At 38.9% G+C, this 12,634-nt stretch overlaps 3 protein-coding genes and 1 long non-coding RNA gene across 7 annotated transcripts in view; all 4 read right to left on the reverse strand.

Moving 5' to 3' along the window:
* Window positions 1-2,017: 2,017 nt before the first annotated feature.
* On the reverse strand, window positions 2,018-9,309 carry LOC130715785 (uncharacterized). Of its 4 annotated transcripts, none has more exons than XM_057565907.1 (3): window positions 8,386-9,309; window positions 4,580-6,178; window positions 2,018-2,382 (listed from the first exon to the last, which is right to left on the reverse strand). In XM_057565907.1, exon 2 carries the CDS (start codon window positions 5,613-5,615, stop codon window positions 4,767-4,769), a length of 849 nt encoding a protein of 282 aa, XP_057421890.1. In that variant the 5' UTR covers window positions 5,616-6,178; window positions 8,386-9,309; the 3' UTR covers window positions 2,018-2,382; window positions 4,580-4,766. The 4 variants fall into 4 exon arrangements, 3 of the variants coding, with proteins under 3 accessions (XP_057421890.1, XP_057421888.1, XP_057421889.1); XM_057565905.1 differs by lacking the exon at window positions 8,386-9,309 and adding an exon at window positions 7,806-8,375; XM_057565906.1 differs by lacking the exon at window positions 8,386-9,309 and adding an exon at window positions 7,215-7,300.
* Window positions 8,573-9,421, reverse strand: LOC130712742 (uncharacterized). The gene has a single exon (XM_057562562.1). The coding sequence runs from the start codon at window positions 9,419-9,421 to the stop codon at window positions 8,573-8,575; it is 849 nt and encodes a 282-aa protein (XP_057418545.1).
* Window positions 9,422-9,619: 198 nt separating this feature from the next.
* LOC130710115 (uncharacterized) lies at window positions 9,620-11,485 on the reverse strand. The gene is made up of 2 exons (XR_009010298.1): window positions 11,021-11,485; window positions 9,620-9,984 (listed from the first exon to the last, which is right to left on the reverse strand). It is a non-coding gene; the product is annotated as an uncharacterized LOC130710115 (long non-coding RNA).
* An 891-nt stretch (window positions 11,486-12,376) lies between these two features.
* LOC130712743 (uncharacterized) overlaps window positions 12,377-12,634 on the reverse strand; it is an 8,229-nt gene continuing 7,971 nt past the window's right edge. Inside the window, exon 2 of the mRNA XM_057562563.1 lies at window positions 12,377-12,617. Coding sequence (XP_057418546.1) covers window positions 12,377-12,617 — 241 coding nt within the window. The remainder of the gene's footprint in view (window positions 12,618-12,634) is intronic.

Genomic DNA, 12,634 nt, shown 5'->3' on the forward strand with positions numbered 1-12,634 from the left:
TTATTTAAAAGGAATCAAACGAAAAAAAATTACCTGTTTTCCGCGTAAAGTTTATTTTTAGTTACTAAAGTGACGCCTGGAAATCGGGGTGTTACAGTTCCTCCAGCGTTATCCTCAAGCGTTCCTTCACACTCTACGCCTTCTTCTTCTTGAAACTCCTCAAATGAACCTTAGAGCAAAAACCACAGAATTTCATCATAATCAGTCAGAAACTCAGCACTCAATACTCACAATGGTTACACGAAGTAGCATATACTCCGAGGTACGATAATCTAACGCGACCGGACAAGTTTTCGAAAAAGGAATTTTCTCCCCTCCCTTGGAGAGCTCACGGCCACACACTTTAATTGTGTGCGCCGATTTTTCTTCGATCAAACTTGGTTCCTAGGTTATCATTAGTCGTAACTAAGGCGAATCTAAACTCGGAAAAATTATCGGATCGAAAACTGTCGCAGGGGTATTTTGGTCAATATTTTTAGCTCAGAATTTCAAAATTGGAATTTCGAAAAACAAATTGGATGAGGACGTCACCAACGACGTTTATGACAACTAATCCTACTAGCGCTAAGCTAAGTCGAGAGTTTTCAGTATAAAGGATGAAACTTTGTCTAAAAATGGGTATTTGGAGCAGAATTGAAACTCTGCGGCAATTCGGCGAGAATCAGCAAAATGTAATCCGCTAAACATGCTCTTGGGCACGTAGGGAAGTGGTATAGATAGAAAGATGAAGTTATTTGGACAGTTTTGCAAAAACCTCAAAACTTAGAGCACAGAAAGAATTAGTGAAAAACGACGGAATTGACGATCAGAAGTAAGGATTAGCATCTATACCTCGATACCTTCAAGTAGAAATTGTCAGAGCAACGATCAAGCAAGAAACGGCAAAAATCTTCTTCTCCCTCCTTCTCCTCTAAGCTCGCGGGTTTGGGTTGCAAATGGTGAAGGGTTTTGGTTTTTTTCTCCTATTTATAGGGGATGGAAAAATGCGGGAAAATGAAAATTTCGCGATTTCGATTTTTCCGGCGCCATTCTCCGTGAATTCTAAGATAGGATTTGGCGACAGAATTCCAAAACTCAAAAGAGGTTTCTTGGAATTAAGGTGAACAATCCAAAGTCGGTGTAAATCTATTTTACCCGAAAAACTACTTTTTGCAGTGGATGTCGGAAGAGAAAACTTCCTTCTGAAGAAAGATTGGAAACATCAAGAGAAATGGGTGTACGCGTGTGGAATCTTCGTTTGAAGCTCCGAATAGAAAAAGTCTTCATCGACCGTTCATTTTAGGTTTCTTGAACTATCAGGGTTTTAGTTTCGGCAAACCTCCGAGGATTGGAATCGGACGTTCGTATATCTCAGGGTTTCGCATCGAAACACTTGTCATGGAAGGATTAAGAGAAGTTCTAACATTTCTCTGAAGATTTATGGAATTAGTTTCCATCGTGTCTTTAAGTGCAAATTAGCTATTTACTAGCGCTCTTGCCCTAGGTTTAAGCGTATACTAATCGTGCTATAACTTTTATCGACTTTGATACAATCCTTAGGCTTTTCCTGAACTTTCTCCTTCATAAATTTATTCCATTCAATAAACACTTGTTCAGGTTTTCCTTCACGATACATCAAACCTAATCGTGAATAGGAATTTTATTCCCTTATTCTAAACTTAAAAACTTGGGTCTTACATTACTACCCTCCAAAAAGAAAGTTTCGACCTCGAAACTTAAGGTTCAGTAAAAAGTTTCGGATACTGTTCCTTGATCTTTTCCTTCAGCTCCCATGTCGCATCACCGGTGTCTTTTCCTCTCAACTGTTTTATCCTTGTGTCACCAATGCTAATTGGCGGTGTCTCGAAAGACAGATCATCCTTCAACTCAATGTTATCAAGTTCGATAACATGCGTCGGATCCGCAATATACTTCCTCAGTTGTGACACATGGAATACGTCATGAATGTTCGATAGAAATGGTGGTGTAACACCCCAATTCTAAACGGTATATGTATTGCAAATATCAGAGTGATAAAAATTCTAACACTCATGGGGCATTACATAATCACTTAAAACATTATCATAATGCTCCTGTAACAGATACATAGCACATAAACTTTGAGATGAACTCATAAATAAACTTAAATGCTCTTGTGACAGTTAATTAGTCTTTGAACTAGTTCACTTTGACAAATAGTTATGCAGCGAATCCAGTGTCTTTAAAACTTAAAGAAAACATAGTATCTTGCCCACAACTTAAAACAGAAACAACTTCTCAAATAACAACTTAATTCAAATTATAACAGAAGGAAAACAAGCGTCCATTTCCCCCCCGAGTGCTACGTATCAGAGCAAGGACTCCAACTCGAAATAAAGGCTATAGACTACTCCTCCTAATTACCTGCACGTTACCAACAAGGGTAACATTCAAACAGAAGGGGTGAGATATCGAGTATCATAAATATAAGAATGGCAATAAATATGCTAGATTAATGCCACACCACTTCTTTTTATATTCATATAGCTCAGTTACTAAAACAGTCACAAATAACGTCATCGACTCGGATACAATTCGAACACAACAATGACTATGCATATGTATGTGGTACCAACAGGGCTTCAGCCCTCATCACGAATTGCCAATTATTGGAGGCACAAGGCATAAGCCTTCATCACAAATCGCCAATACAGGCCATCACAGAGTATGCAGATGCTATGCGACTCAAAAGGACGTATACATCTCATAATCATCACTTCAACATGAGGCATTGCGCCTATATCACTACATCACTAACATCGCTTAAAACAACACAATTCAGCACACATGCATTTTTATCAACTATACAATTACCCTGACATCTTAGGCAATTTTGGCACCAAATCAATGAAACAACTCACTTAAGCATGCAATCATGGAAGAAGCTATCACATATGGTAAATAAATTATGGATTTCATGCTAAAGGTGTTCAGCCACATGCATCATTCTCATAGCTAATACATGGAACATAAAGACACTAACTTTCATACAACATGTAAGCTAAATCTAATTATATTTCCAAAACAATCAGAATTTCCGTAATCTCGAAAAACAGCAGGAACACCAGCCACTAAAAGCGGTCTCCTGAATTCGTTATTGAACCAAAAATCATGTATTTTATATGCCTAGAAAGCTAACTTAAAGTCCTACAATTTCTTAGTTGATCACATCTTCATTTGAGCACTCTAACTGGGCGAAAACAGGTCTCGAAGTGTACTGTCCAGCCCAGGAAATTTTGGACAGCAGCACAGCATCATCAAATCCGTGCATAAATCATATAGCAGTTCAGGAATTACGCTCACAGCAGAAACATATTTCAGTAGAGATAACCTACAGGATTCGTTACTTGTTCAAAAATTACAAATGACCTCAATTTGAAAAGGTAACAGAAAACTCTACCTCTTTCTAGTTCATCAAAGAATTTTCTGGGCACATTAACAAGGTGAAAAATCACGTTGAAGTTCACTGCCAGAGATAGCAGATACAGAGCGCAGAAAAACATGGTTTACTAAACTGAACTTACAGACCTCGTCTCTCAACCAAAAATTATGTACCATATCATTCCAGAAAGCTCTTTCAAAGGCCTACACTTTCTCAGTTCAACGCAACATTATTCGAGCACTCTAAACAGGCTCTAAAAGGCTTCGAAAGTCACGGTTCATACCAGGAAAATGACCAGTCCGTTTTATGTTCCAAAATAAGTGATTAAAGTTGTTTCTCATCAAACAAGACACAAAACCTAACAAGCATGCTACCTAACAGTCCTTATGTGCGTGATCATAAAGAAAATCAAAAGGGAACCTCAACCCAAAACTCCTAGCATACTATGGTTCTGCCCTCACCCCGTTCAATCACACAAAAGAAAATCCCAAAATCAATGGATTTCAAATCAGATTTCCAGAACATCATTAACAGAAACAATTCTACATCTCCCAAATCCCTAATATCATTCACCATAATTCCATTAGAAACTCAAAATCCCACCCTTACCTTTGGATTGAGTGCAGCTCCCCGTTCCCGATCGAATTCTCCGAAGCCGATCCGCTCTCCCTCTCTTCCTGCTCAACCTTCTTCTTTTTTTTTTCTCCTTCTTTCACGCGTCCTCTTCTTTCTTATTTTTTTTTTCTTTAGCTGCTTCCCCATCCTTATTAAACCATCTAAACCTAATTCCTCAAGGGCTAAACTAAAAATCCTAAAATCTCTCCTAGTCCTTGTCTCTATTTTTAATCCTAACTTTCACCCCCTAGCTCTCTTCCATTTCATAAAACACACTCAGCATCACAAAAAAATTATTTTATTTCATTAAAGTATTAATATATCACCTATTAAACCCCCATACAATATAATCTTAATTAAAATAAAATACCAACATTATTTTAATTAAAAACGGGGTGTTACAACTCTCCCCCACTTAAGAATTTTCGCCCTCGAAAATTTCCTTAAACGAACAATTCGGGGTAGGACTCTCTCATCTGACTCTCAAGCTCCAATGAAATAAAGAATGCATCACACCCATAATAATAATGGCAATCAAAGATGTGCCATTAATAAAGCACGTACTTCGAATTAGTCTATCCTCAGCAGTAGTCTCAGCACCAGATAAAGCAAACACCTTCCCCCTTGCAGGATCCTTCTTGGGTTTGTCACAATTAGTACTGATGTGACCTTGCTCTCCACATCTGTAGCATGCCACAGTTTTACCTTCTAGGCACTCAAAGGATTTGTGGCCCAGCTTGCCACACTTAAATCATGTTGCTTCTGAATTGGGACATTCAGGAGAACGATGTCCTTCAACACCACACTTGTAGCACCTAACCGGATTAGGAGCTCCTCCCCCACTCGGCTTCTTGTCATTACCAGCTTCTTGTTTACCGTTATCAACAGGATTCCCATACGGTTTCCCTCTGAATTGCCCCTTTTCTTTCTTCTCTTTCAAAGACTTGTAGTGAGCAGCACTTTCCCTGCTATCCTCATCATATATCCTACTCCTGTTAACCAGGTCAGAAAATCGGATAATCTGTTGATATCCCACAACCTTCTTGATCTCAGGTCTCAAACCATTCACAAACTTGTTACACTTAGATCTCTCAGCTTCGGCAGTATTGTAGTGGGGACAAAACTTAATCAATTCCTCAAACTTTGTAGCATACTCCGCCATGGTTCCATTACCCTGCTTGAGTTCAAGAAACTCAATTTCCTTCTTTCCACGCACATCTTCTGGATAGTACTTCTCCAGAAATGCACCCTTGAAAAGATCCCAAGTAATCTCCATCCCATCACCTTCAAACCTCTGAACAGTGTTGTCCCACCAATCTTCAGCTTCTTTCTCAAGCATATGGGTGCCAAACTGCACCTTCTGCGCGTCAGTACAATTCATGACTCGAAAGATCTTCTCAATTGCTTTCAGCCATGCCTGTGCTTTGTCAGGGTCGTATGCTCCTTCAAAGGTTGGCGGATTGTTCCTCTGAAACTTTCCCAAAGCACGGAATTCATCCTGATTATGGTTCCCAAGGTTCGCTTGCTGACCTTGCCCAATGGCGCCAACCAACATTGCCAATGCCTCAGCGATAGCTTCATCATTCCTTCCGGCAACCATTTTCCTGAATCTCCAAACAGCCAACAACTCTTATCAAACAACAGCTCGATAGTGCTACTTACACATATCGAGTATCAGTAAGTATTAGAATATATATTATACTAAAAACTTGGTCACTGACCAACCATTGCTCTGATACCACTAATGTAACACCCCAATTCTAAACGGTATATGTATTGCAAATATCAGAGTGATAAAAATTCTAACACTCATGGGGCATTACATAATCACTTAAAACATTATCATAATGCTCCTGTAACAGATACATAGCACATAAACTTTGAGATGAACTCATAAATAAACTTAAATGCTCTTGTGACAGTTAATTAGTCTTTGAACTAGTTCACTTTGACAAATAGTTATGCAGCGAATCCAGTGTCTTTAAAACTTAAAGAAAACATAGTATCTTGCCCACAACTTAAAACAGAAACAACTTCTCAAATAACAACTTAATTCAAATTATAACAGAAGGAAAACAAGCGTCCATTTCCCCCCCGAGTGCTACGTATCAGAGCAAGGACTCCAACTCGAAATAAAGGCTATAGACTACTCCTCCTAATTACCTGAACGTTACCAACAAGGGTAACATTCAAACAGAAGGGGTGAGATATCGAGTATCATAAATATAAGAATGGCAATAAATATGCTAGATTAATGCCACACCACTTCTTTTTATATTCATATAGCTCAGTTACTAAAACAGTCACAAATAACGTCATCGACTCGGATACAATTCGAACACAACAATGACTATGCATATGTATGTGGTACCAACAGGGCTTCAGCCCTCATCACGAATTGCCAATTATTGGAGGCACAAGGCATAAGCCTTCATCACAAATCGCCAATACAGGCCATCACAGAGTATGCAGATGCTATGCGACTCAAAAGGACGTATACATCTCATAATCATCACTTCAACATGAGGCATTGCGCCTATATCACTACATCACTAACATCGCTTAAAACAACACAATTCAGCACACATGCATTTTTATCAACTATACAATTACCCTGACATCTTAGGCAATTTTGGCACCAAATCAATGAAACAACTCACTTAAGCATGCAATCATGGAAGAAGCTATCACATATGGTAAATAAATTATGGATTTCATGCTAAAGGTGTTCAGCCCCATGCATCATTCTCATAGCTAATACATGGAACATAAAGACACTAACTTTCATACAACATGTAAGCTAAATCTAATTATATTTCCAAAACAATCAGAATTTCCGTAATCTGGAAAAACAGCAGGAACACCAGCCACTAAAAGCGGTCTCCTGAATTCGTTACTGAACCAAAAATCATGTATTTTATATGCCTAGAAAGCTAACTTAAAGTCCTACAATTTCTTAGTTGATCACATCTTCATTTGAGCACTCTAACTGGGCGAAAACAGGTCTCGAAGTGTACTGTCCAGCCCAGGAAATTTTGGACAGCAGCACAGCATCATCAAATCCGTGCATAAATCATATAGCAGTTCAGGAATTACGCTCACAGCAGAAACATATTTCAGTAGAGATAACCTACAGGATTCGTTACTTGTTCAAAAATTACAAATGACCTCAATTTGAAAAGCTAACAGAAAACTCTACCTCTTTCTAGTTCATCAAAGAATTTTCTGGGCACATTAACAAGGTGAAAAATCACGTTGAAGTTCACTGACAGAGATAGCAGATACAGAGCGCAGAAAAACATGGTTTACTAAACTGAACTTACAGACCTCGTCTCTCAACCAAAAATTATGTACCATATCATTCCAGAAAGCTCTTTCAAAGGCCTACACTTTCTCAGTTCAACGCAACATTATTCGAGCACTCTAAACAGGCTCTAAAAGGCTTCGAAAGTCACGGTTCATACCAGGAAAATGACCAGTCCGTTTTATGTTCCAAAATAAGTGATTAAAGTTGTTTCTCATCAAACAAGACACAAAACCTAACAAGCATGCTACCTAACAGTCCTTATGTGCGTGATCATAAAGAAAATCAAAAGGGAACCTCAACCCAAAACTCCTAGCATACTATGGTTCTGCCCTCACCCCGTTCAATCACACAAAAGAAAATCCCAAAATCAATGGATTTCAAATCAGATTTCCAGAACATCATTAACAGAAACAATTCTACATCTCCCAAATCCCTAATATCATTCACCATAATTCCATTAGAAACTCAAAATCCCACCCTTACCTTTGGATTGAGTGCAGCTCCCCGTTCCCGATCGAATTCTCCGAAGCCGATCCGCTCTCCCTCTCTTCCTGCTACTTCACGCACAACCTTCTTCTTTTTTTTTTCTCCTTCTTTCACGCGTCCTCTTCTTTCTTATTTTTTTTTTCTTTAGCTGCTTCCCCATCCTTATTAAACCATCTAAACCTAATTCCTCAAGGGCTAAACTAAAAATCCTAAAATCTCTCCTAGTCCTTGTCTCTATTTTTAATCCTAACTTTCACCCCCTAGCTCTCTTCCATTTCATAAAACACACTCAGCATCACAAAAAAATTATTTTATTTCATTAAAGTATTAATATATCACCTATTAAACCCCCATACAATATAATCTTAATTAAAATAAAATACCAACATTATTTTAATTAAAAACGGGGTGTTACAACTCTCCCCCACTTAAGAATTTTCGCCCTCGAAAATTTCCTTAAACGAACAATTCGGGGTAGGACTCTCTCATCTGACTCTCAAGCTCCAATGAAATAAAGAATGCATCACACCCATAATAATAATGGCAATCAAAGATGTGCCATTAATAAAGCACGTACTTCGAATTAGTCTATCCTCAGCAGTAGTCTCAGCACCAGATAAAGCAAACACCTTCCCCCTTGCAGGATCCTTCTTGGGTTTGTCACAATTAGTACTGATGTGACCTTGCTCTCCACATCTGTAGCATGCCACAGTTTTACCTTCTAGGCACTCAAAGGATTTGTGGCCCAGCTTGCCACACTTAAATCATGTTGCTTCTGAATTGGGACATTCAGGAGAACGATGTCCTTCAACACCACACTTGTAGCACCTAACCGGATTAGGAGCTCCTCCCCCACTCGGCTTCTTGTCATTACCAGCTTCTTGTTTACCGTTATCAACAGGATTCCCATACGGTTTCCCTCTGAATTGCCCCTTTTCTTTCTTCTCTTTCAAAGACTTGTAGTGAGCAGCACTTTCCCTGCTATCCTCATCATATATCCTACTCCTGTTAACCAGGTCAGAAAATCGGATAATCTGTTGATATCCCACAACCTTCTTGATCTCAGGTCTCAAACCATTCACAAACTTGTTACACTTAGATCTCTCAGCTTCGGCAGTATTGTAGTGGGGACAAAACTTAATCAATTCCTCAAACTTTGTAGCATACTCCGCCACGGTTCCATTACCCTGCTTGAGTTCAAGAAACTCAATTTCCTTCTTTCCACGCACATCTTCTGGATAGTACTTCTCCAGAAATGCACCCTTGAAAAGATCCCAAGTAATCTCCATCCCATCACCTTCAAACCTCTGAACAGTGTTGTCCCACCAATCTTCAGCTTCTTTCTCAAGCATATGGGTGCCAAACTGCACCTTCTGCGCGTCAGTACAATTCATGACTCGAAAGATCTTCTCAATTGCTTTCAGCCATGCCTGTGCTTTGTCAGGGTCGTATGCTCCTTCAAAGGTTGGCGGATTGTTCCTCTGAAACTTTCCCAAAGCACGGAATTCATCCTGATTATGGTTGCCAAGGTTCGCTTGCTGACCTTGCCCAATGGCGCCAACCAACATTGCCAATGCCTCAGCGATAGCTTCATCATTCCTTCCGGCAACCATTTTCCTGAATCTCCAAACAGCCAACAACTCTTATCAAACAACAGCTCGATAGTGCTACTTACACATATCGAGTATCAGTAAGTATTAGAATATATATTATACTAAAAACTTGGTCACTGACCAACCATTGCTCTGATACCACTAATGTAACACCCCAATTCTAAACGGTATATGTATTGCAAATATCAGAGTGATAAAAATTCTAACACTCATGGGGCATTACATAATCACTTAAAACATTATCATAATGCTCCTGTAACAGATACATAGCACATAAACTTTGAGATGAACTCATAAATAAACTTAAATGCTCTTGTGACAGTTAATTAGTCTTTGAACTAGTTCACTTTGACAAATAGTTATGCAGCGAATCCAGTGTCTTTAAAACTTAAAGAAAACATAGTATCTTGCCCACAACTTAAAACAGAAACAACTTCTCAAATAACAACTTAATTCAAATTATAACAGAAGGAAAACAAGCGTCCATTTCCCCCCCGAGTGCTACGTATCAGAGCAAGGACTCCAACTCGAAATAAAGGCTATAGACTACTCCTCCTAATTACCTGAACGTTACCAACAAGGGTAACATTCAAACAGAAGGGGTGAGATATCGAGTATCATAAATATAAGAATGGCAATAAATATGCTAGATTAATGCCACACCACTTCTTTTTATATTCATATAGCTCAGTTACTAAAACAGTCACAAATAACGTCATCGACTCGGATACAATTCGAACACAACAATGACTATGCATATGTATGTGGTACCAACAGGGCTTCAGCCCTCATCACGAATTGCCAATTATTGGAGGCACAAGGCATAAGCCTTCATCACAAATCGCCAATACAGGCCATCACAGAGTATGCAGATGCTATGCTACTCAAAAGGACGTATACATCTCATAATCATCACTTCAACATGAGGCATTGCGCCTATATCACTACATCACTAACATCGCTTAAAACAACACAATTCAGCACACATGCATTTTTATCAACTATACAATTACCCTGACATCTTAGGCAATTTTGGCACCAAATCAATGAAACAACTCACTTAAGCATGCAATCATGGAAGAAGCTATCACATATGGTAAATAAATTATGGATTTCATGCTAAAGGTGTTCAGCCACATGCATCATTCTCATAGCTAATACATGGAACATAAAGACACTAACTTTCATACAACATGTAAGCTAAATCTAATTATATTTCCAAAACAATCAGAATTTCCGTAATCTGGAAAAACAGCAGGAACACCAGCCACTAAAAGCGGTCTCCTGAATTCGTTACTGAACCAAAAATCATGTATTTTATATGCCTAGAAAGCTAACTTAAAGTCCTACAATTTCTTAGTTGATCACATCTTCATTTGAGCACTCTAACTGGGCGAAAACAGGTCTCGAAGTGTACTGTCCAGCCCAGGAAATTTTGGACAGCAGCACAGCATCATCAAATCCGTGCATAAATCATATAGCAGTTCAGGAATTACGCTCACAGCAGAAACATATTTCAGTAGAGATAACCTACAGGATTCGTTACTTGTTCAAAAATTACAAATGACCTCAATTTGAAAAGCTAACAGAAAACTCTACCTCTTTCTAGTTCATCAAAGAATTTTCTGGGCACATTAACAAGGTGAAAAATCACGTTGAAGTTCACTGGCAGAGATAGCAGATACAGAGCGCAGAAAAACATGGTTTACTAAACTGAACTTACAGACCTCGTCTCTCAACCAAAAATTATGTACCATATCATTCCAGAAAGCTCTTTCAAAGGCCTACACTTTCTCAGTTCAACGCAACATTATTCGAGCACTCTAAACAGGCTCTAAAAGGCTTCGAAAGTCACGGTTCATACCAGGAAAATGACCAGTCCGTTTTATGTTCCAAAATAAGTGATTAAAGTTGTTTCTCATCAAACAAGACACAAAACCTAACAAGCATGCTACCTAACAGTCCTTATGTGCGTGATCATAAAGAAAATCAAAAGGGAACCTCAACCCAAAACTCCTAGCATACTATGGTTCTGCCCTCACCCCGTTCAATCACACAAAAGAAAATCCCAAAATCAATGGATTTCAAATTAGATTTCCAGAACATCATTAACAGAAACAATTCTACATCTCCCACATCCCTAATATCATTCACCATAATTCCATTAGAAACTCAAAATCCCACCCTTACCTTTGGATTGAGTGCAGCTCCCCGTTCCCGATCGAATTCTCCGAAGCCGTTCCGCTCTCCCTCTCTTCCTGCTACTTCACGCACAACCTTCTTTTTTTTTTCTCCTTCTTTCACGCGTCCTCTTCTTTCTTATTTTTTTTTTCTTTAGCTGCTTCCCCATCCTTATTAAACCATCTAAACCTAATTCCTCAAGGGCTAAACTAAAAATCCTAAAATCTCTCCTAGTCCTTGTCTCTATTTTTAATCCTAACTTTCACCCCCTAGCTCCCTTCCATTTCATAAAACACACTCAGCATCACAAAAAAATTATTTTATTTCATTAAAGTATTAATATATCACCTATTAAACCCCCATACAATATAATCTTAATTAAAATAAAATACCAACATTATTTTAATTAAAAACGGGGTGTTACAACTCTCCCCCACTTAAGAATTTTCGCCCTCGAAAATTTCCTTAAACGAACAATTCGGGGTAGGACTCTCTCATCTGACTCTCAAGCTCCAATGAAATAAAGAATGCATCACACCCATAATAATAATGGCAATCAAAGATGTGCCATTAATAAAGCACGTACTTCGAATTAGTCTATCCTCAGCAGTAGTCTCAGCACCAGATAAAGCAAACACCTTCCCCCCTTGCAGGATCCTTCTTGGGTTTGTCACAATTAGTACTGATGTGACCTTGCTCTCCACATCTGTAGCATGCCACAGTTTTACCTTCTAGGCACTCAAAGGATTTGTGGCCCAGCTTGCCACACTTAAATCATGTTGCTTCTGAATTGGGACATTCAGGAGAACGATGTCCTTCAACACCACACTTGTAGCACCTAACCGGATTAGGAGCTCCTCCCCCACTCGGCTTCTTGTCATTACCAGCTTCTTGTTTACCGTTATCAACAGGATTCCCATACGGTTTCCCTCTGAATTGCCCCTTTTCTTTCTTCTCTTTCAAAGACTTGTAGTGAGCAGCACTTTCCCTGCTATCCTCATCATATATCCTACTCCTGTTAACCAGGTCAAG

The sequence above is a fragment of the Lotus japonicus genome, chromosome 4 (assembly GCF_012489685.1).
Source record: "Lotus japonicus ecotype B-129 chromosome 4, LjGifu_v1.2".
Classification (NCBI taxonomy): Eukaryota; Viridiplantae; Streptophyta; class Magnoliopsida; order Fabales; family Fabaceae; genus Lotus; species Lotus japonicus.